Source organism: Prionailurus bengalensis, chromosome B1 (assembly GCF_016509475.1).
Source record: "Prionailurus bengalensis isolate Pbe53 chromosome B1, Fcat_Pben_1.1_paternal_pri, whole genome shotgun sequence".
In the NCBI taxonomy this organism is placed as follows: Eukaryota; Metazoa; Chordata; class Mammalia; order Carnivora; family Felidae; genus Prionailurus; species Prionailurus bengalensis.
In genome coordinates, this window is record NC_057344.1 from 144,426,802 (window position 1) to 144,451,303 (window position 24,502).

The 24,502-nt window shown below is 40.5% G+C and overlaps 1 protein-coding gene across 1 annotated transcript in view; it reads left to right on the top strand.

Moving 5' to 3' along the window:
• SCARB2 (scavenger receptor class B member 2) overlaps nt 1-24,227 on the top strand; it is an 83,691-nt gene extending 59,464 nt beyond the window's left edge. The window contains exons 6-12 of the mRNA XM_043572433.1: nt 4,166-4,285; nt 6,963-7,132; nt 12,156-12,274; nt 13,561-13,634; nt 16,148-16,199; nt 19,834-19,992; nt 21,490-24,227. Coding sequence (XP_043428368.1) covers nt 4,166-4,285; nt 6,963-7,132; nt 12,156-12,274; nt 13,561-13,634; nt 16,148-16,199; nt 19,834-19,992; nt 21,490-21,528 — 733 coding nt within the window. The 3' untranslated portion in view covers nt 21,529-24,227. The remainder of the gene's footprint in view (nt 1-4,165; nt 4,286-6,962; nt 7,133-12,155; nt 12,275-13,560; nt 13,635-16,147; nt 16,200-19,833; nt 19,993-21,489) is intronic.
• Nucleotides 24,228-24,502: the final 275 nt, after the last annotated feature.

Genomic DNA, 24,502 nt, shown 5'->3' on the forward strand with positions numbered 1-24,502 from the left:
CTTGAAGCCACAAACTGCAAGATCATGATCCAAGCCGAAATCAAGCACTGGACACTCAACTGACTGAGCCACCCAGTCATTCCTTAGTAGAATGTTCTTTAACCTCCATGTATTATGGTCTCTCCAAATTTTTTCTTGTGGGTGACTTCAAGTTTCATAGCCTTGTGGTCTGAAAATATGCATGGTATGATCTCAGTCTTTTTGTACTAGTTGAGGCCTGATTTGTGACCCAGTATGCAATCTATTCTGGAAAATGTTGCATGTGCACTCGAAAATAATGTGTATTCCACTGCTTTAGGATGAAATGTTCCAAATATATATGTTAAGTCCATCTGTTGTGTCACTCAAAGCCATTGTTTCCTTGTTGATTTTCTGCTTAGATGATCTGTCCCTGCTGTAAGTGGGGTATTAAAAATTCCCTACCATTATTGTACTGTTATCAATGAGTTTCTTTGTGTTTTTTTTAATTGATGTATATATTTGCATATTTCCAAGTTGGGGCATAAATATTTACGATTGTTAGATCTTCTTGTTGGGTAGGCCCCTTTATTATGATATAGTGTCCTTCTTCATTTCTTGTTACACTCTTTGGTTTAAAATCTAGTTGGTCTGATACAAGTATGGCTACTCTGGCTTTCTTTGGACATCCATTAGCATGATAACTGGTTTTTTATTCACTCACTTTCAATCTGGAGGTGTCTTTATGTCTAAACTTAGTCTCTCGTAGGAAGCATTTAGATGCGTCTTGGTTTTTTTTGTTTTTTGTTTCTGTTTTTTTAATCCATTGATGCCCATGTCTTTTGATTGGAACATTTAGTCCACTTACATTCAGAGTAATTATTGATAAATAAGAATTTAGTACCATTGTCTTACCTCTAAAGTCACTGTTGCTAGAGATTTTCTCTGTTCCTTTCTAGTCTTTGTTGCTTTTGGCCTTTCTTTCCTACTCAATGAGTCCCCTTTACTATTTATTGCAGGGCTGGTTTAGTGGTCATGAACTTCTTTAGTTTTTGTTTGTCTGAGAAACTCTTTATCTGTCCTTCTATTCTGAATGACAGCCTTGCTGGATAAAGGATTCTTGGCTGCATATTTTTCCCAGTCAGCACATTGAATATATCATGCCACTCCCTTCTGGCTTGCCAAGTTTCTGTGGAGAGATCTGTTGCTAACCTTATTTGTCTTCCCTTATAGGTTAGGGATTTATTTTCCCTTAGTGCTTTCAGGATTTTTTGCTCATCTCCGTATTTTGCAGATTTTACTGTGATGTGTCCTGGTGTTGGCCTGCTTTTGTTGATTTTGATGGGAGTTCTCTGTACCTTTTGGATTTGGATGTCTGTTTCCTTCCCCAAATGAGGGAAGTTTTTGGCTATAATTCACTCAAATAAACCTTCTGCCCTCTTTCCCTTCTCTTCTTCTGAGACTAATATGATACAAATGTTATTATGCTTTATGGAGTCACTGAATTCCCTAAGTCTACATTTGTGATCCAATATTTTTCTTTCCCTATATTTTTCAGCTTCATTATTTTCTATAACTTTGTCCTCTATATCACTTAATCTGCTTCTTCCATCTTTGTGGTCATTACATCCAGTTGGTTTTGCATCTCAGTTACAGCATTTTTTATTTCAGCCTGACTAGTTTTTAGGTCTTATATCTCTGTGGTAAGGAACTCTCCTGGTATCTTCTATACTTTTCTCATACTTCTCTGTACTTCTTGTTCTTTCTTTTGGGATGAATTCCTCCATCTTGGCATTTTGTCTAGGTGTCTGTCTTCTGTGTATTAGGAAAACCTGTTATGTTTCCCACTCCTGACAGTAATGTCTGTATTATTTTTTTAAATGAATTTTAAGGTCAGATTGGTTTCCATACAACACCCGGTGCTCATCCCAATAGGTGCCCTCCTCAATGCCCATCACCCACTTTCCCCTCTCTCCCACCCCCATAAATCCTCAGTTTATTCTCAGTTTTTAAGAGTCTCTTATGATTTGGCTCAAGTAATGGCTATATTAAAAAGACATTCTATTCTGCCTAGTGCCTGATGCTTCAGAAAGTGTTTCCGGTGTATGTTGTGTGTTATCTGCTGTTGTGTTTTGGCAGCTCTTTCCCTCAGATCAGTCTTCTGCAGAATTTCTCCTTGCAGAATGGGGAGTGTTTGGACCTTGTCCACTGTGTGGCAAGTTTTAATTAGTGTATTTTGGTCTGCTTGTCAAGAGGCTAGATCCTATATCCCCTAGACTGAAACTTTGCAGCACTCTGTGATCAGTAGACCTGGTGGATGCAAGGGGTTTGTGCTAGTCTTCTGGGGGAGGAGCCTGCTGTTGCTCTGGCTCTCAGTGATACCTGTCCTAGTAAAACACAAAACAAAACAAAACAAAACAAAACAAAAAACATCTGCAGAGTGCAGTGGAGCAGGGCTTAGTGTAAGAGGCTCAAGTCTCTACTGTGGGTATTGTGCCTCTCTCTGAAGTCTGTCTGTGCTGATGGGTGCAGTGAAAAATGGCGTCAGCCAGCTCTCATCCCTGGAGAGGGGAGTTCATGCCTGCTGCTCTTCAGGAAGCCCTCACAGAAGAGCAAACAATCTCTCCCCCATTTGTCCCAGGCTTCCCTCAGATCCCTGATTCACCCTGTCTGTGTCCCAGCCATCTGCCCACATGGCAGCACAGTGCTCCGGTGTGCCTGCTGGGTTTCAAAACTCCAAATTTTAGGGACCCAGAGTGGCATGGGCCCACACTAATCCTCTGGGAGAGGGTCTCACTGTACTGTGGCGGGTGCCGGTTTGTCCCAGAAGGGCAGTCACTTGAAGGCATGGGGGTTGGAGTTTATGGTAAAGCGCAGCAAAAAGTCAGTGTCTCAGTTATCTGCCCTCAGCAGGCACCTCTGCTCCTCTGCTAATGAATGGGGCAGCTCAGTGGAGCCCACTGACTCTTTTGTCCCTGGAGAGGCAATGCCACCTCTCCCAAGTGCACTCCAGGAAGGGGAACTGTCTCTCCCAGTGTGACCCAGGGGGTCCTCAGAGCACACTGTCTGTTCCCGGGCCTCTGCCTTCCTTCCCCACAGGAGCACCTCTACATCCACCAGTCTCCATCCCCGGGGTGACACAGACCTCTGAAACTTCAGACTTTGGGCTCCACTGCTTATAAAATCTTGCAGTTATCAGCCCCTCTCATTTTCCCCATCAATGGTCTTGGGGAAGTGTTTTTCTTGTGCAATGCCCTGCATGCTGTGTTGTCTCTCTCTCTCTCTCTCTCTCTCTCTCTCTCTCTCTCTCTTTCCCTCTCTTTCCCTCTCTTTCCCTCTCTCTCTCTCTCTCTCTCTCTCTCTGATCAGGGCTCCCTCCCCTCCACAGCACCAGTGATTCTTTTCTCCCCCAGATCACATCTCCACACCTCCTACCTTCCACAATGTGGCGTCTTTTCTCCCTATAGTTGTGCACTTTGTTCTCTCAATCTCAGATGGATTTCCTGGGTGTTCACAATGATTTGGTATTTATCTAGCTGTGTTTGAAGGAGGAGGCAACTATAAGGTGCTCCTACTACTCTGCCATCTTAATGCCTTCCTTAAGAGCTGAACATACCTGTCCTGAGGTCGCCTGTCAGTGAGCTAGCTCTGAACAAGGCTATTGTTCATGCTAAATTGAATCAATGTTTTAAGAAAATGGGTATTTTAAGCCTCTGCATCAGATACTCTTTTTTGAAGAAAGGGAAGAGGATGTTTCTGGATGTTGCCTCTATCAGAACTGATTTGGGGATCAGGTGCCTACTATTCCCCCTCTTGATCCAGTCCCTAACCAGCACCCCCCTTGTTTCTGTGTATGAATACAATTCTGTGGGTAGCTGGCTCCCAATTAAGGCTTGAAAAGTCCTGACCATCTGAAAAAAATCTCAAATCAAATTTGATCATCTTGGAGCACCTGGGTGGCTCAGTCAGTTAAGTGCTGGACTTTGGCTCAGGTCATGATCTCACAGTTTATGGGGTCAAGCCCCGCATCGAACTCTATGCTGACAGCTCTGAGCCTGGAGCCTACTTCAGATTCTGTGTCTCCCTCTCTCTCTGCCCCTTCTCAGCTCATTCTCTCTCTCTCTCTCTCTCTCTCAAAAATAAATAAACATTAAAAAAATTTAAAAATTTGATCATCTTGACCCTTTCTTGTGCGTATCAATTCCAGGTCACTTGACTGGTGGACAACGGACAAGTGCAATATGATTAATGGAACAGACGGAGATTCTTTTCACCCGTTAATAAACAAAGATGAAATTCTTTATGTCTTCCCATCTGAGTTTTGCAGGTAAGGACTTTATAAATAAGTTATTTGACTACAAAACCCCTCAAAATGTGAGGAATATATGCAGCTACCCTTAACAGGCATGGCCATTTGTGCTTAATCAGTGATAAATGCTGATGGCATATTGAGAGACAGTGTGGTATAGTGGTTCACAGGCTTCAGAGGCTGACTGCACTGGCTGGTTTGAATACCAGCTCCAACACTCACAGCTCAGTGACCTTGGGAAAGTTATTCAACCACTCTGTGCCTCACTTTCCTCGTTGGTAAAATAAGGATAGTTGTCTACCTTAGGAGTTGATATGAGGACAAATGAGTTACAGTTAGTAGAGCACTTAGCCCAGGGCATGTCAGAGAGTAAACAATGTTAAGTGATGGCTCTGAGTTATTATGATATGCTCTGTCAAGCATGAAACTTGACCTGGTCTTCTTCCAGTCAACAGATAACCTCTGTATAGAAGATAAATAAATCAAACTGCTGTCCCTATTTCAGAGTTTATAGGTATTAGCTATCACCTTCCCTTAGATCATTCCTGCTCTCACTTGCCCCGTAAGTGCGCTCTCTCTCTCTCTCTCCGCCTGCTCCTTCATGATTATGGCTCCTATTTGGGAAGAAGGCATCGTGCTCTCCACCCTGATCCCATTCCCCCCATCACCATTGCCCTTTCTCCGCCCTTCACCCTCAAACTACCCAAATGAATGGCTGACTCATATAGTCTCCATATCCTCCCCACTCACCCAAGCCAGGCTTTTTATGAAACTTCTCAAATTCCCAAGTGACCTAGCTGCATTTGATGCTGTTGATTCAATATTATCAAGAATTGCTGTTCTGGTGGTGTTTCATAGCTTACATAATTGCACCACCTACCCAGCCAGCCCTGCCAGAAATATTGTTGATACTATAAATCTCCTTCCTCTCCTGCATTGAATCTGCTCCCAGGTGCTGGGATGCCTTCTCAGAAATAGCTCTTGTATTGACCCCCACCTGTCTGTCCCTGCTGCCTGTGCCATGGTTCCCACCCTTCCAGCTCTCCCACAGAAATACCACAGCCCCCCTCTAGCTGGCTGCCCTTGTTCATACATATTTGTGGGAGGACTGAAGGAACAGAAAATGCATTTGAATGCAGTGAGTGAAATAAGACAAACTAGAAAGGTAGTAGGAGGCTTGTTAAAAGATTTGGCACAGAGGAAACACATTCTTATCTGGCATAACCACTTTTGAAGGGCCATTTGGTAATTATTAGTAAAGCCAAAGACATGCAAACTCCATGGTGCTTCACTGTTCTCCTACGTAAGCTCGCTGGCCTGAAGAACCCTTGTATAGACGTGTAAGGAGGCATACACAGAAAAGTCCATTGCATCACACTCTTAGTAGTGAAAAATTGGAAGCAATCTAAGTCTCTATAAAAAGAATATAAACAAATTGTGTATTCATATGATGTAATATCATGTAAGATTTAAAATGTAAGAATCAGACTATGTAATATTATAAATCTCAATAATGAGATATTATATCACTATTATAAATCTCAATGATGTTGAATGAAAAAGCAAATTACAGGAAAAGAACACAGTGTACTGTGTATAGAACACATAAAAGTAGCGGACGATGCCACATGTTGTTTATGAATGTGCACGTTTGTGAAAGGATGAACACCGGCAAGGGAGGGATGAACCCCAAATTCAGGACAGAGGCTACCTCTGGGGTTGCAGAGGACTGGAATCAGGAGGACTGGAATCACGAGTGTTATACAGACAGCTGCAGTTATAGCCATAATATATTTTTTATTTACCTGACTAGTATTTGTTGTAAAAGGTATTTATTATAATACTTTCTCTATTTTTCCGTTGGCCTAAAATATTTTATTTAGGAAATGCTATAGGGGTGGGATGTGACTGGGAGGCAGCTCCCATGTTGTCCCAAACCCTGCGAGACATATCCCACCTCTGGTTCAAAGATGAAAAAGCCAGACCCAGAAAGCCATTCCTTTGGGCTTCAGATGAAGGACCACTTGAGACAGTGCCTGTGAGAGTGCTCTGTCACTCAGGCGCTATGCAAATACAAGGGTGGTTAGTATTATGTGCGATCACTGACGCTCAGTAAGGACTCAAGACAAAATTAAGTTGAACTCCGTTGAAATAAATGGCTGAAATAATAAACATTGAAATGAATTCCAGAATATGGACACTATTTTTATTTGAGGTAAATGGGTATCAGTATACATTCAAATCAAAGATCTGTCTAATGGGGCACTTTTCAAGTGCTTACAAAATCTACCCAGCCGAGCCCTTTGTGACCTTTTCTGCTTTTGCTTGGCCTCTGCCCTTGCTTCTGCTTCATCCACGCTGGCACGTGTCCATGCTGGTCTAGACGACTCTTTTATTTCTTTCGATGTGAGGCTCCATCCTAAATGTCATCTTAATATCCTACCACACATTTTTTTTTTCTTGGCCTTGTTTGGCTGTTACTACAGTTGCTACCTCTTAAACAAATTTCGTTATGATTCACCGTCTGCACTGAGTGGGTTGAGTTCCTTTCAAACTTTCTTTTGTAGCTTCGTTTACCGCTTTACCCTGTAAGCTTTAACCATGTTGTACCTGAGAACGGTTGTTAACTCACTGGTTCGGGGCCAGTTACACTGACCAGAGCCCACACTGACTTTTCATTCTTACTTCCTAACAGATCAGTGTATATAACCTTCAGTGACTTTGAGAGTGTGCAGGGACTGCCTGCTTTTCGGTATAAGGTGCCTGGAGAAGTACTGGCCAATACCTCGGACAATGCCGGCTTCTGTATACCTAAAGGAAACTGCCTGGGCTCAGGAGTTTTGAATATCAGCATCTGCAAGAATGGTAAGAGCTCAGAGAAGGGACATACTTATGAATGTCTAGAATGAAGGATTAGTGTTCTTCAATAAAAGAATGTTGTCAGCCCAAACGAAAGAGTGATTCTGGCTTTTCAAGAATAGTATTTCACAATATGGCTATAGAATGGTAAAAAAAAAATACTGGCTTTTCTGTAATGCTTGGGTTTTTTTTTTTAAATTAAGGCTTAATTGATGTATAACATTTTATTAGTTTCAGTATACAATGCAACAATGCAATATTTGTACGTATTATAAAATGATCACTGCAGGGATGCCTGGGTGGCTCAGTCAGTTAAGTGTCGACTCTTGATTTCGGCTCAGGTCATGATCTCACAGTTTGTAAGTTTGAGCCCTGCATTGGTCTCTGTACTGACAGCTCAGAGCCTGGAGCCTTCTTCGGATTCTGTATCTCCCTCTCTCTCTCTGCCCCTCCCCCACTTATGCTCTGTGTCTGTCTCTCTCAAAAATCAATAAACATTAAAAAAATTTTTAAGTCTATTTTATCTGATGTAATTATAGCTACCCCAGCTTTCTTTTGATTTCCAGTTGCATGGAACACCTTTTTCCTTCCCTTTACTTTCAGTCTGTGTGTGTCCTTGCATCTGAAGTGAGTCTCTTTAAGCAGCATATGGATGGGTCTTACATTTTTATCCATTCAGCCACTCTGTCTTTTAATTGAAGAGTTTAGTCCATTTACATTTAAAGTAATTATTGCTAAGTATACTTATTGGCATTTTGTTCGTTATTTTCTGGTAGTTTTGTAGTTCCTCTGTTCCCTTCTTCTTTCTCTTGTGTAATGCTTCGTATTTCTAGAATGCCCTGTTGTGTTCTTTCTGCGCAGTAGTTTAGAAGTCTTTTTTTTTCTAATGTTTATTTTTAAGAGAGAGAGAGAGAGAAAGAGGGAGCATGAGCAGGGGAAAGTCAGAGAGAAAGACACAGAATCCGAAGCAGGCTCCAGGCTCCCAACTGTCAGCACAGAGCCTAACACAGGACTCAAACTCATGAACCGTGAGATCATGACCTGAGCTGAAGTCAGATGCTTAACCGACTGAGCCAGCCAGTCACCCCTAGAAGTCTTAATAGTTATAATGGCTCATGTTCACTGAGCACTTACACTAATCACTGTTCACTAGTCATTGTTCTAAGTAGTTTACATATTTACATTTAGTTAATACATGTAAAGCACGAACTGATTTTATGGTGATAACAAAGCTAAAAAAGAAAAGTGGAGAACTTGGTAATGAGAAAGTACATATCTTGTTAAAAATTTAGTGATGATTTCAAAGCAGAGTTAGTTGTATACCCTGACTGCAAATTTCCCAGTGTTTCTGAATGTCTGAGCTATTCTACTTCCTTCCATGAATGAAGCAGAATTATCAGTGGTATATTAACAAAAGCCTTTTCTTCATCTTAAGAACTGACTTTAACAATCATATGTTGCAAAATTATTCACAATATTCTTACTAGATTGGCATCCAGAGGCCTCTTTTTATAATTGTGGAAACCAGAGCTCAGACAGGGGAGATGATTTTTATAAAGTTCTTATTTCTGAGAAAATCCCTACTAGAACTTAGGGACTTCTCCTGTTGCTACTGTGATACTTCTTAGGCTACAATTCCTCTTTAAAGTTTCTTTGGAGAAATTTTGTAACCCCTCTCTCCTGAATAAAGTTGTCTTTATCTCCTAAATAAGGTAATGTGCTAATTTTTTCCCCTCTTACCTAATTTTCTTGAAAAATCTCCTTTTGGGGTAAGTCTTCAGTCAGCAGTATACCTCGCTGTCTTTGTCTGATAGAGCAGTGGCTTCAAAACCTGGCCTTGCATGAGGATTATCTGGAGGGTTCTTAAAAATCTAGTCCCAGGGCCCACATACTAGGCCCCAGAACCTGTATTTTTAACATGAGCTCCAGGTGATTCTCATAAAGATGGTGCCTAGGCAGTTGGGAACCACTGTGCGGGGACAGTGGAGATAAGACCAAAGGCAAATGGGAACAAGTGCCTGCTTCTGCCCTCTCCTGCTTTCTTCCTGGGGGAATGGCCCTGAAATAGCGCCCTGTCCACTTAGCCCATGTGCCTCTGGCTCAAGGCACAAATGCAGACGTATTTTTTCTCATTGTTTCGTTAACATTCTGCTTCCTCAAGAAGTTGATGTTAGAGTCAACAAAGATTCTACTTGGCAACACTCAACAACTACAGTCCATTTCTCTTGCGTCTTATGTATTCCCAGATGTGGACGGAAAAGTTAAACTCTCTAGAATTATCCTCAAGGGTTTTGAATCCCCCCGGACAACATTTTGGATTGTGGGATGAGTGAGTGTTCTGGAGTCAGTAGATCTGGGTTTGATTCAGATTCTGTTTGTTAGCATGTTAGCCAAGGTGATTAAGGAGGATTCTAGACTTCAGTCTTCTAATCTGTAATATGGGGTTGATGATAACTTCCTTGGAAAGCTGAGTGAAGGTTAGACATAATGTATACAAAACACCCAAGACGGTGTCTGGCCCTTCCTGAATTCTTAATAAATCTTCGAAAATACATTTTAAAGATCATTGTAGGTCACAAAGAAGGAAATTATGGCTTTGTGAAACTGTTTAGTGAACAGTTTCTTCCTAAACAAAACACATGGATGTGACAGATGATATGTATCTTGAGCCATGGCTAGTAGATATGTAAGCAAATCTAAATTATTTGGCAATAAGTTAACTTCTCCAAATATGTTTCCATGGCAGCAATTATTGGATCCCTCTCTCTTCTTCAATAGCATAATCTACAGTAGGTTTCCTTTAGTAACTTGTTTTCCTATTTGTGCCTTTTAAAAAAAAAAATCTTATTGAAATATATATGACATACTGCATTACATTAGTTTCAGGTGCACAACATAGTCATTTGACAATTCTGTACATTAATGTTCCCCACAACAAGTATAGTCACCGTCTGTCACTATACAAGGTTATCACAATATTATTGACTATAATCCCTATGCTGTACAATTAGTCTCTGTGACTTATTTATTTTATAACTGGAAGTTTGTACTTCTTAATCCCCTTCACCTATTTCACCCAACTCTCCCAGCCACCTACCCTCTGGCAACCACCAAATTGTTCTCTATTTATGAGTCTGTTTGTGGTTTTTTTGTTTGTTCATTTGTTTTGATTTTTAGATACTGCAAATCAGTTGAAGTATATGGTATTTGTCTTTCTCTGTCTGACTTATTTCACTTAGCATAATATGCTCTAGGTCCATCCATGTTGTCACAAATGGCAAGATGTCATTCTTTTTATGCCTTAGTAATATTCCATTGTATATAGATAACACATCTTCTTTACCTATTGCTCTATTGATGGATGCCTAGGTTGCTTCCATACTTTGGCTGTTGTAAGTGATGCTTCAGTGATCATAGGATTGCATTTATTTTTTAACATTAGTACTTTCATTTTCTTTGGGTAAATGAAACAGGTGTGAAGTGATATCTCCTTGGGGTTTTGGTTTGCATTTCTCGGATGATTAGTGATGTTGAGCATCTTTTCATGTGTCTGTTGGCTATCTAGATGTCTTCTTTGGAGAGATGTCTATTCAGGTCCTCTGCCCATTTTTTCAACAGGTTATTTGGTTTTTTGGTGTTGATTTATATGCATTCTTTATGTATTTTGGATACGAACCGGATATATTCTTTGCAAATACCTTGTCAGTAGGTTTCCTCTTTGTTTTGTTGATAGTTTTCTTTGCTGTGCAAAAGGATTTTGTTTTGGTGTAGTCCCCATAGTTTATTTTTGCTTTTGTTTCCCTTACCAGAGGAGACACATCTATAAATATGCTGTTAAGGCCTATGTCCAAGACATTACTGCCTATGTTTTCTTCTAGTTTTATGGTTTCAGGTCTCATAGTTAGCTCCTTAATCTGTTTTGAGTTTATTTTGTGTATGGTGTAAGAAAGTGGTCTGGTTTCATTTTTTTACACGTAGCCGTCCAGTTTCCTCAACACGATTTATTAAAGAGATTGCCTTTTCCCCATTGTCTGTTCTTGCCTCCTTTGTCATAGATTAATTGACCATGTAAATGTGGGTTTGTTTCTGGCCTATTCTGTTCTGTTGATCTATGTGTCTGTTTCTGTGCCAGTTCCATACTGTTTTGGTTAATATAGCTTTGTAGTATATCTTGAAATCTGGGGCTGTGATACCTCCAGCTTTGTTTTTCTTTCTCAAGATTGCTAGGGCTACTCAGGGTCTTTTGTAGATTCATACCCATTTTAGGATTATTTGTTCTAGTGCTGTGAAAAGTACCATTGGTATTTTGATAGGAGTTGCATTGATTCTATAGATTGCTTTGGACATTATGGACATTCTCTATTTGATTCTTAAAATGAATAGGAAAAAATAAATAAAAGAAAAAAAATGGAGTCTTCATGTGGTCAGACCTTGATCTAGTCAGAGGCTGGGCAGATAGCATGACCAGGCAAAGTCTTAAAAGTCTGTATCAACATATGCAGGAGAAGAAAGCCTGTCTTAGGTTAACCAAGAAAAACAGAAAAGCAAGCAATAAGTGCTTTCAGATGAGATTTCCTCATTCATTTAGAATTCTGCCTTCATCACCTGACAGCTGGATGTCCCTGGGTCAGTTTTGTAACTTCTCTGAACCTCACCGTCCTCAAATGCAAAATGAAGATAATAGTTTTAACTTAATAGGGCTACTGCAAATGTTAATTAAAAGAGTGTGTATGAAGCCTTTGTATTTAATAGGTTCAGTAAATACTGAAGAATAAATAATTTAGCCATGACTTCAATATATACTGTGGGATAAAATAATGTTAGGGTAAATGAGATGTTAGGAAATGAAGTATAAATCCCAAACTAGGAGGCGTTGAATGGAATTTTAGCCTGCCCCTCTCCCCCACCCACATTTACTTATGTATAGAATTTCCCCCTCCTTAGGAACCAGGTTTGTAGTCAGGAACTTTATATCCATCTTGGACTTTTAAGAACCATGTCATTCGTCTCTGTTTTCCTTAAAATGCAGGTGCACCTATTATTTTATCTTTCCCACACTTCTACCAAGCAGATGAGAGGTTTGTTTCTGCCATAGATGGCATGCATCCCAATAAGGACTATCATGAGACATTTGTGGACATTAATCCTGTGAGTACCCACGTCTTCCTGGTAAAAAGCATGCATTTTGTTCTCTCTACACAGTATTTATCAGTTTCATCCGGAGCACTGTGAATATTCTGTCTTCCTTTCATATACATATTCAAATGGAGAAAACTCAGCTCAGTGCTTGAGATGCATAGTCTCATGGCCTTACAGGCTGAACTCAGTGGCTCTAATATGCAGAAATATTTGCAAACCTGCTTTAACAAAAACGCAACTGTAAAAATCCCATCACGGGAACAAATGAGATTGGACCCAAGTAGCCTCATCAATGTTCTGTTGCCAGCCTTGGGCCTGAATATACATACATTCTCCTACTACTGAACAGATCAGCAAAGCTGAAGACATTCTTCTGCTTACTGCCAAGGAGTGTTTTGGTTGAAATTTAAATGTATGTATTAGCTTCACTGACTTTTGGCAGGCCTCTTTCTACAGGCACTTTTGAGAGTTTATTGCATGATATTATTAATTTAAAAGGCATTAGATATACATATGCTTTAATCCTGTTTTCAAAGAGGAGAAAAACTAAAACCATGAGAAAGCCTCTCACGGTAGGAACTGAATGAAAGGCCAGATACCTTCCTTCTTGAGATTTTGAACACATGGAACAGTAAAGAAAAAGCAAGAATAGTCGTTGACATGACAGCGTATGGGCATTTCACTCTTCTGTGTGAGAAATCAGTGGTCTTATCTTTTTGTGACTAAGATCAGGTACCTCCCCCCCCACCTTTTCTCTCTTAACCCTCAGTTGGTTCCTTCTCCCCAGCTGCACTGTGGGCAGGTGCTTGTCCCCAAGGGCTGGACGCAGTCCCGTAACCTCAATGCAGAGGCAAAACTGCTGTGGGGGCACGGCTGCTGGCGCCGCTTTCCCAGCTTTGATGGGGGCTGTCCTGACCACACCAGGGACCACTCTCTGGCTCACACCTTCCTCCTGCCAGGGTCACCTAGGGTTTTGCTATCCAAAGTGGCAGCATCCTGGGTGCTTGCTAGAAAGACCAATCTCAGGCCTCACTCCAGACCTACTGAATCAGAATCTGCATGTTCACAAGGTCCCCAAGAACTCACATGCAGATTGAACTTTCAGAAACATTGGTCTACCAGGCACCTAACCCCGTCCGCAGCTCTCATTCTGTTCCGGGGTCTGTTTTCCCTTGTCTCAAACATGGCAGTGGTCCCCCTGGTTATCAGCAGCACGTAGAAATAGTGCTCTACTGAGAAAAACTATGTGTTTTTAATAAGTCCTAATGTTTTGTTTCCATGTCTCTGATTTGCAGTTGACTGGAATTATTCTAAGAGCTGCCAAGAGGATCCAAATCAATGTTTATGTGAGAAAGTTTGACGACTTTGTGTAAGTTTCACTTCTTTCTGAAGAGGCAAAGGATAGTTGTGCTGTACTGACTTTCTGATGGGGTTCATGCAGGAGACAGCCCACTTTCTAAGTCTGCTCACTCCTGCCCTTCAGGGATGAGGCATAATCAGCATTTGTGTGGGGGGGGGGGGGGGGGGGAAGGGGGGTTGAGAGAGAGTGTCAGCGGGGGAGGGGCAGAGAGAGGGGGCCAGAGGGTCTGAAGCAGGCTCTGTGCTGACAGCAGCGAGCTCGAGCTCAGTGTGGAGCTCGAACTCACAGACCCCGTGAAATCATGACCTGAGCTGAAGTCGGATGCTCAACCGACTGAGCCATCCAGGCGCCCCTATAATCAGCATTTCCATAGGCCTTGGTCTTGGAATTTACTTATTTAACCAAAGATGTACAGAGTGCTTTTCACGGATCACATGTTGTTCTAAGTCCTTTACATCCAGTAACTCATTTATTCCTCACAGTAACCCTGTGTAGTACCCCCGTTTTACAGATGAGGAAACTAAGGCACAGAGAGGTGAAGTAAGGCTACAGTCTGTTCTTCCCCACTCCATGCAGCCCTTCCCTTGCCACGACTCCAGTTGCCTCCTTTCCTGTCTTCCCACTGCTCCCACCCAGGACCAGCCACAGGCTCCCGAGCTTAAAATAGGCTCCCGAGTCCAGCCTTTCCTCCCCACATTCCATCTAAAAAAACACTACTTAATTAGGATTACTAAGTATAATATCCTGCTCAAACTTTCAATGGGCATTTTTTGGATATGAGAAAATGCATATGACTTAATGTTAATGAAAAACAAATTGCAAAACTATATATAATATATCATGTATCTATTCTTTCTTTCCACTTATCTATCTATCTGTAAAACTTGATTTCCGCCATCGGATTTGCCAGCTTTAACCCCATATGTCACAGATTGTTCTAGAACACAAATGTGGTTTGCACGAATGCATTTTGCCATACACATACACACGTGTGTATTTCTGAGGTAGTCTAGTATAGTAGTTAAGATCTAGAGCCTTAGAATCAAAATGGAATTACAATCCTGGCTTCACCTTTTGCTCATGTTGGTCCTGGACAAGTGACTCTGAGCCATAATTTCCATGTCTTCCACGTGGGACAGTGATGCCTACTGCATGGGATTACTGTAAGAATTAAATGAGACAGTGTCCCCCAAACACCAGGTGTAGGGCTGGTTCTTGGTAGAGTGCTCTGAGCTCTAGTGAAGACAATACTTAGTGGTCTGGTCACAAAACATTCTGAGAAATGGTAGCGTTTCTCAGTGGTAGCATTGTTCTGCTGGCTGTGGCCATGCCTCTGATAACTCTTGGGAGAATAGTAATGATTTTTGAGAATTTGCTTTTATTATCTTGAGTTTTGATATAAAAAAAACAACTTTACATACACAGGCAACACTTGGAATTGTTAGACTGACAGACTGGAATCTCACTTCTGATTGATAAGTGTTTGCAAAAGTAACGAGGAAGTCTTCATAAGTTCTGGGAAATTTAATGAAATAAGTGTGCTAGAATTTTCATATAAACTTATCTCTCCAGGCCAGTTTGCTATCACACTGAGGATGTCTGTAAAATAATCTCATATTTTGTCTTTTTTTAATTGAGGTATAACTGACATACAACATATTAGCTTCAGGTATATAATGACTCGATATTTGTATATATTGCAAAATGATCACCACAATGTCTAGTTAACGTCTGTCATCATACTTGGTACAAAATTTTTTTTCTTGTGATGAGAACTTTTAAGATCTACTCTGCTTAGCAACTTTCAACTATGCATTACGGTATTATTAACCATAGTTGCCATGCTGTACATTAGATCCCGTGACTTACTTATTGTATAACTGGAAGTTTGTACCTTTTGACTCCATCCACTTCGCCAACCCCCCAACTCCCAACTCTGGCAACCACCAGTCTGTTTTCTATGCGTGTAAGCTTGGTTTTTTGTTTATTTGTTTTAGATTCCACACAAAAGGGAGAATAAATAGTATTTGACTTTCTCTGATTCGTTTCACTTAGTGTAGTGCCCTGAGGGTCCATTCATGTTGTCACAAATGGCAAGATTGCATCCTTTTCTATGGCTGAATAGTATTCCAGTGTGAGCATATACCATGTTTTCTTTATTTAATTGTCCATCGATGGACACTTTGGTTGCTTCCATATCTTTGCTACTGGAAAAAAAATACTACAGTGAATATAGGGGTGCATATGTCTTTTCGAGTTAGGGATTCATTTTCTTTGGCTAAATACCCAGAAGTGGAATTGGTGGATTGTATTGTAATTCTGTTTTTAATTTTTTGAGCAATCTCTCTACTGTTTGCCCTAGCAGCTGCACCAGTTTACATTCTATCAACAGGGCACATGGATTCCTTTTCATCCGCATCCCCACCAACATTACTACCCTTTGCCTTTTGATAATAGCCATTGGAACAGGTATGAGGTGATATCTTGCTGTGGTTTTGATTTGTCACCTTTTGTCTTTGTAGTGAAACGGGAAGCATTAGAACCATGGTTTTCCCAGTGATGTATATCAACGAGGTAAGTCCTGGGAGGGAGCCATGGGTATGATTTACTTGTGGAAGCTTGGAAAACTTCCATTATGATGTCGACTATTATAGCTATGTAATTTAAGATGTAAGAAAGGGGGAAAGGTGATTTTAAGAACCTGTTTGTCCTCAGAAAATTTCTCTTTATATGTTCACATGAAGTTTGAGATTTAAAAATGACAGAACAAAAATTTCCCTTCTCAAGAATATTATCGGGCAAAACTCTCTTCTGGGAAGCTGGTTATGTAAGAAACAAAAGGCAAAGGTAAATGAAGCAATGTCAGACACTGCTGAAGCAGAAAAAATAGCCAACACTCAGATTTCCAGTTAAACCTTTCTTTGCATCTTCTCCATCTTTGAACCCCTGCCAGTTTGTAAAATGTAATCAGTTTACCATTCATTAGTAAAGGAGGAGTAAAAGAGAGTAAAATTAAAATGATTGGCAACATTACATGAAGGTTTTGTGTAAGGTGATTAAAGAAATGATTGAATAAAACATGATACATTCTCATTCATTTCAGTGATTTATGGTTGCCTTATATTTTATAACATCAAAGTTGTTTTTGTTTTACTTTCTGGTGACCAAACATATCATGAGTTATAGGACACAGATCCTATCTTAAATTTATTATTTTTTTTTTAGTGTCTATTTTTGAGACAGAGAGAGACAGAGCGTAAGTGGGGGAGGGGCAGAGAGAGAGGGAGACACAGAATCTGAAGCAGGCTCCAGGCTCTGAGCTGTCAGCACAGAGCCTGACGCGGGGCTTGAACTCATGAACCTCGGGATCATGACCTGAGTGGAAGTCAGCTGCTTAACCGACTGAGCCACCCAGGCGCCCCAACACAGATCCCGTCTTAGTTCAAACAAAGAGAGTTTCCCTGAAGAAATATTTCTTTCACACTGTACCCATGGAATTTTTATCAGTAAACATTAAGTATAAATTGAAGTTTTGTAAATAAAAACATATTCGGAAAACTCAGAAAACACCTATTTAAGATACCTGTGATAAATTCTTTTCTGAATCACATACATTTATTTACTGTGGTAAATCTCCTCAGTTTCCCTCTCTCTTCCACCCAGGTTTGAGAGGTTACATGCAGGGGTTTTCCCTCTCCAATAAATTCTTGGTTGGCTTACGTCTGTCGTGAACAGCAGCATCTTTAAGTTTTTATTATTTTTCTCTGTCCCCTAAAAAATCTTGTTCTGTATAGGAAATTTGGTAACAGGGATTGGCAAGAAAAAGGAAAATTAAAGAAGCTTTCACAAAACCTGAGTCAGAATGACACTGTTTTTGCTTTTTTGTACTCAACAGTATATTGCAAAATTGTCTCTGATAAGAACTTTGTAAAAAATAATTTAATGTTGGGGCGCCTGGGTGGCGCAGTCGGTTAAGCGTCCGACTTCAGCCAGGTCACGATCTTGCGGTCCGTGAGTTCGAGCCCCGCGTCGGGCTCTGGGCTGATGGCTCGGAGCCTGGAGCCTGTTTCCGATTCTGTGTCTCCCTCTCTCTCTGCCCCTCCCCCGTTCATGCTCTGTCTCTCTCTGTCCCAAAAATAAATAAACGTTGAAAAAAAAAATTAAAAAAAAAAATAATAATAATTTAATGTTTTCTAATTTGTAAAACTAACATGTGCTCTTTACAGAGCTCTTGGAAAACTAAAAATGTATATTTTAAAAGTGAATCACCATACAAATATTGAATCATTCTGTTGTACACCCAAAACTAATATATTGTTATATGTCAATTTTACTTCAGTTTAAATTTTTTTTAAATATTTACAACTGAATCACTGATAAACTGTCCCTCAGAGACAAGTACACTTTACATCTGCTTATATTGCCTCTTAGTACTTTTCTAGTTTTGATATTAAATACTTGAGACCATACTGCAGATACAGTTTTATAACCTACTTTTTTTTCATTTGGCATTACTTTGATAGCTACATTTATAAATTTTTGAAGGGTTTGTGATTACAATTCTAAGACAAGGCTTTTATTGTTTCACAGGAAAAATTTAGGCAATATATACCAACTTATAGAATCTATTTGAAATTGCTCCAGGGTCATCACTCTTACTGCTTGTGGAGAGGTCTGTCGAGACCTCTGGTCTTGATTAGTAGAGATTTAACCAAGACACTAATTATACTTTCCACATACCATTGTTGGAATGTTTCATTCATTCAATCAACTGACATGAAAGCAGGGATTTTTGTTTTTATTTTCAATATTTTATTATTTATTTTTGAGAGAGAGAGACAGAGCATGAGCAGGGGAGAGGCAGAGAGGGAGACACAGAATCTGAAGCATCTCCAGACTCCAGGCTGTCAGCACGGTGCCCAATGCAGGGCTCAAACTCACGAACCCCAAGATCATGACCTGAGCTGAAGTCGGATGCTTAACTGCTGAACTACCCAGGCACCCCAATGGGCTTTTTGAAAATGAGGAAGGACCCTGTACTGCCAGCTTATGTTCATAGTTGTAGCATATTTGAACTCCCCCCCACCCCGCCCCCAACTCAACTTTTGCTTTACTTAGCTCTTTTGTTAAAGACCATATTGAATCCAGGGAATTATGGAGTAAAACTTTGTACTTTTGGTGCCTCCTAGAAAGAACTTGACTTTATCCCAGAAAAAGAAAACATTATACTTTGAAGTGACATTGGAGCCTACTCTCCCACCTTCTTTTTCCAGAGAAGGAGACTCTGACTCTGATGGGTCTTGGCCAGTTATTGGAAGTACCAACTCTAGAAGCCCATCCTCTGCCTCAGTCCTGTGCAGTTTCAGCCTAAATTATGCCCCACGTCCCATTTGTTGCCATAATTTTTATGAAATTAAGCTCTCCAGACACCCCACCCATGACAATTTAAGGAGATAATATCTTTGTTCTGCATCTATCCAGTGTTATTCTAGAATATTTTCTTGGTTATCAACACCCTCTGGAACTCTGGTGAGCCTCAAGACATCCCTGAACACTTTCTATCGAGACCTCTGGTCTTGATTACTAGAGATTTAGCCAAGACACTAATTATACTTTCCACATACCATTGTTGGAATGTTTCATTCATTCAATCAACTGACATTAATTCAGTACCCACTACGTGCAGAGTGCTTTCCTAATGTTGAGGTGACCGAGATGTAAACCTTGCCTTTGGGAACCTCCCAGTCACAAGGAGACCAAACAGACGGTTATAAGGCAGAGTGCGCAGCGATGGGGGATTTTAGGGAGTGATATGGAAGTGCAGTAAAAGGACCTTTAACTAGGCCTGAGGTAGCCAGAGAAAACTTCTGGATGGAAGTGATGCTGAGTTGGATTTTAAAGGACGAGTTAGAGTTGTCTGATACAAAAGATGGTATTGTCTCATTATTTCTGAATACTTTTTTCCCTACTATTTCAAACTACTAGTTTGAAAGTAAGACATGTCTTCAGGAAAAAAAAAAAAAAAGGAAGATGTAATGAATAAATGCCCCCTCTGGTTATCTAATTTATAAATGGATTTTCAGTATTTCTGGTTAGCGACAGAGAAACTTCCCCAAATCGTGTTTAATGATTTAGAAGGAAGATACAGCAAAAACTTTACACCCTGGATATTTAGTAATCAAAGGGATACTATTTTCTTGCCTTCCAGAGTGTTCTCATTGATAAAGAGACTGCGAGTCGACTGAAGTCTGTGATAAACACTACTCTGATCATCACCAACATACCCTACATTATCATGGCGCTGGGTGTTTTGTTTGGTTTGATCTTCACCTGGCTTGCATGCAGAGGACAGGGATCCATGGATGAGGTGAGCAGTGGTTGGAGGAACTTCTCTATTACTGGGTAACCTTACCGGAGGAAGCTAACGGTGCTTCACTGAGGGGCTGTCAACTGGCTGGCTCATTAGGGTGGATTCTGAGGTTTTATGCTGGGCACAGTGATTTCATGGTTATATTTACTAAACCAAATGAGAGGCAAGGGCAGTGTGTCAGAGGAGGAGGAGTAATGGAATGGTACTGTCCAGTATTTGGGGCTCTCTTGGCGGGCATGAAATCACTGTGAGTAAGCTTAATGTTTCTGAAAATAACCTGAAAGGAGAGGAGTATTTAGCAGCTAAACAGCTGGGCTTTGGTGTGTCAGACTGCCTATATTCAAATCCCAGTTCTGCCACTTCATAGCTGTGTGACCCTAGAAACTGTGCCTCAGTTCTGCATCTGTAAAGTGGGATAATAAGAGAGCCTCCCTTAGTGGTTTTTCATGAGGATTAGAGGAGACAGTAGACAGAAAGCATTTGGCCCAGTGTTAGCACTTACAGTAAGAACTCAATAAACATTAATTATGTGATGCAACAATCCCAAGATTGTAGAGCAAGGCAACCAGAGACCTGCTTGGAAAGAATCCATAATATATCAGAAGATACCTGTCACTGAGTCATCACTGCATAAGAAACGATTGGCCCAGGGGAGTAGTAACTTTCCTGGAGAGAAGGGAACATCATCAAATGGATGGGATAAGCAGAGTTACGCTGGCCTCCCTAAGTGACCAGCAGGCCAACCCAGCTCAGCCTTCAGTGACTCTTTTCTGTGAGAGCCTCTCTTAAATTCTCAGCAGCTTCCCTTTTTTGCAACAAAGGCTTTCTCCCCCCGCTCCTAACTGCTTCAAATATGTGTCTGAAGCAAACGTGAAGTAGGAAATGAAATAGGTTGAAACCAAATGAGTCATATTACCTCCGATTTCCCTAGGTTCTACATTCTTCCACTATTTCTCTTAACCTGTGCCCATCAGGTTAGCAGGAATTAGGTGTGAGGCATTTATTCTGTCATTTCTAGCTACGGATCTCACTTCCCGTCTGACTTTATACAGTCACTGAGATTTTCATAAGCACAGGTGAAAGCCTGTGGAAATGTTATCACTGCTCCTACAATGAACCATTTTCGTGTATTCAGCAAGCGGGCAATGACTGAGCACCCATTACTCTGAGACGTTGTTCTCTGGTAGGTTTCAAATCAGGAAGGAGCAAATTCAGTGTAGTGTGATGAGAGTTATAGTCCGGGTCAATACAGGGAAGGGTACTGCTCTGGTATCGGGGGTGCAGGTGGTCAGAGCAGGCTTCTTCAAGGTCAGGGCTGAATGGGAAAGAAGAGGCAAGCCAAGAGAGAAGGAAGCAGAGTGTGACGACTGCCCTCCTGTCAGTCTCTCCTCCATCCATCTTCCTCCACCACCCTGTCCCCCAACTTTTCACTTCCTGGGAGAAGTTTCTGATGTGAATACCTGACTTCGCTGTCCCCTCTCTTCTGAATCTCAGGGAACCGCAGATGAAAGAGCACCCCTCATACGAACCTAACTGTGGCCCGAGTTTGGGGAAGGAACCGTGTGAGCTGTCCTAACCTGGACCACAACGTGAGGAAACTCTCCACGTCTTCATGGGCATGGTGCCTGCTGCAGAGAGGAGGGAGGAGACCCCGTGCTGGCAAGCGACGAGAGCATTCCGGCAGGAGGTTAAAGAACAGACTGACATGGTTGGCCATTAGGCTTTATAAAATTGTTTTGTTTTTCATGTGTCTAGCAAGTATTTAATAAACTCTTGTATAGTGATTTTTGTTGTTGTTGGGTGCTGGTAGCTCCAGAATTCTGTGACCACCGTTGTGGTTAAAATATGTCTGCATCACTTGTTAACGTTCCTTGGTCTAACCTTAGTAAGTATGCTTCATTTACCAAACTTTGTGCTCAAAATATATAAATACTATTTTACGTTGTATTCCTCCATTCCTTTCACCCCCAAAACAGAAGTGAATACGAGTTCGGAACCCAGGGTAAAATAGCCTCATTCAGTACATCACTAAAATGCATCTAGTTTCCTCTTTTTAAAAAGTTACATAATTATATTTCATATGCTAACCTTCAGTTCATAATTCCTCCAAGAAAGTAATTCAGTCTTTTGACTTTCAAACTGTCTGGGAACCAAGCAGGGAAGGGGTTGGGTGGGGTGAGGTAGGCAGTGGGGCAATAACCCTCAAGTTGATTGATAGTGATAAGCACCTGTGGATTTTTTACTTGTACTTTTGTGAATCGAGAGAATGCACAAATAATGTTGGTGAGGACAAGTACAGATATTTCATATGGAGTAGAAGGAAATGCTAGTTATGACTTTTGTGGGTAGTTTGTTGTTTTTTTTAGTCAGAATGATCTTGATGTGAAAAGGTGCTTCTGGGAGGTATCATCAGTAACTGATTTTTTCCTCCAGTCATCCTTGCCAAATAGGATACTGTATTAATTACAATACTATTGAGTAACTTTGCAAAATTATTTATGAATATGGGAAACCCATTCATCCACAGCCTGAGTTACACATACATTTTGGGAAGTCTGACTGCACTAACAAAACGTTTCTTCTGGGGAAGTTTTCTTGGGAACTTTGAAATTGTTTTTGTAAGTTGTTTTTCTTTCCTCACATTTGGTCCCTTCCAGTGTTCTGTGGGTCACTGTCACTCACTGAATAGAGAAAAATGTGCCCTACACTTCCTGTGACAATCATTTTGCTGACAGAATGAATGATGGTGTTTTAAAATATTGTACAGAAAATGCTTTAAAGAAAGGTCCCTTGGGATCCAGAAGCAGCGTCTTCTCAGAAGACCTTTTGACTTTCAATGCAACCTAAGTCAGTCAGAGGATAGGAACCGTCATATGTCACAAAATCCAAGCCCGTTTAAGAGCATTTTCTTTGAGTAGTGAAGTTCAGTATTCATTTTTGATTAAGAAACCTACGTAGTTATCCAGCAAAATGCACATAAAATTTCTTAACAACTGAATCATCTTACAGGATTTTCTGTATAATACTGGATTTCAATGTAAGCAAATGAAGAAAAAAGCCATGGGTTTCACAAATACAGCTTCTGATCCCTGTGTGGAGGTAATAAATCCCATTACTTGCCCCAATTTCCTTCTGTCTACACTAAAGCAACATGTGACATATTCCCTTCTTGAAGGGGCAGTTCATTAAACCTTCAGCTTCTCTATAAATTAAGAAATATTTTGTAAATATTCTAAATCACCAAAATCTAAAAAACTAAATTGAAAATATTGTCAGTAATACCAAATACCTAGATTTTTTAAATTTATCAATATTTAACTATGTAATTGGCACACCTTATTCTTTTATGCACCTACTTATCCACATACAAGCCAGTGTGTATTTATCGGTTCATCTTGTTATCAGGATATAGTCACTTGTGAGGAGGAAATTTTTCAATACTAGGAATGGTAACAGTTGATATACACTTTAAACTGAATCCCACACATGTGGGGAGATCAAACACATATTACTTCCATACGATTCTAATAGTTATTTGGCTTAAAATCACATTTGATATTATCTTTCTGAAAAATCTGTGACAAACCCAGAAACTGCAGTCAAGATTATAGATTGATTAAGAACTTATGTGCCTATTTGGTCTTAGGTTGAAAATAACAAACTATTACCCATGCTTATTCTCTTGGAGCCATTATCCTGGAAAGGCCTCCAAAGTCTTTGTGATTGTCATAATCCCAGAATGTGTGTGTCCTGTACTATGATACTCACTAGGGAGAAACCAGAGAGAGGTTACCTCACTTCTCTTAGGGAAAATTGGGAATTGAACACAGGACAAGAAATGGGCTTTGCCACTTTTAGCTCAAGGCTTTTCCTACTGGACTTTATTTCCTCATGTTCTAGAACGATCACTGGTCAAGCGGAGCAAGTACTATATGACTAACCCCTATTGGGGTTTTTACCTAAGGGAGGCTAGTTTTTTTGTGTTTTTTTTTTTTGTTTTTTTTAATTTAAATTGCTTGAGATAGGAGTTCTACAAAAGGTGACATTCACACTTGGCCCTCTGGGCATTATTACTAGAATTAATTGCTTGTGGCTATTAAACAGAATACTGATCAGAATGCTCTTCATGTAGCTTAAATAGGTGGTTCATTTCATGTGATTCTTGACATGTTTATTTCTACCCTTAATGCAATGAAGTATTTCACTAATAAAACTGTTTATATGAAATTGCACTGGAAATTGTTATGTCATCAGATGACCAGTTGTCTCTGGAGTTTCATTTGTTGTTTTTTGTTGTTGTTGTTTTTAATTTTAGAGAGAGATCGCGGCGGGGAGAGGGTCAGAAGGAGAGAGAGAATCCCAAGCAGGCTCCACTCTTAGCGTGGAGCCTGATTCAGGGCTCCATCCCATGACCTTGGGATTGTGACCTGAGTCAGAATCAAGAGTCAGACACTCAGTTGACTGAGCCACTCATGTGCCCCTGGAGTTTCATTTGAAAGATGCTTTT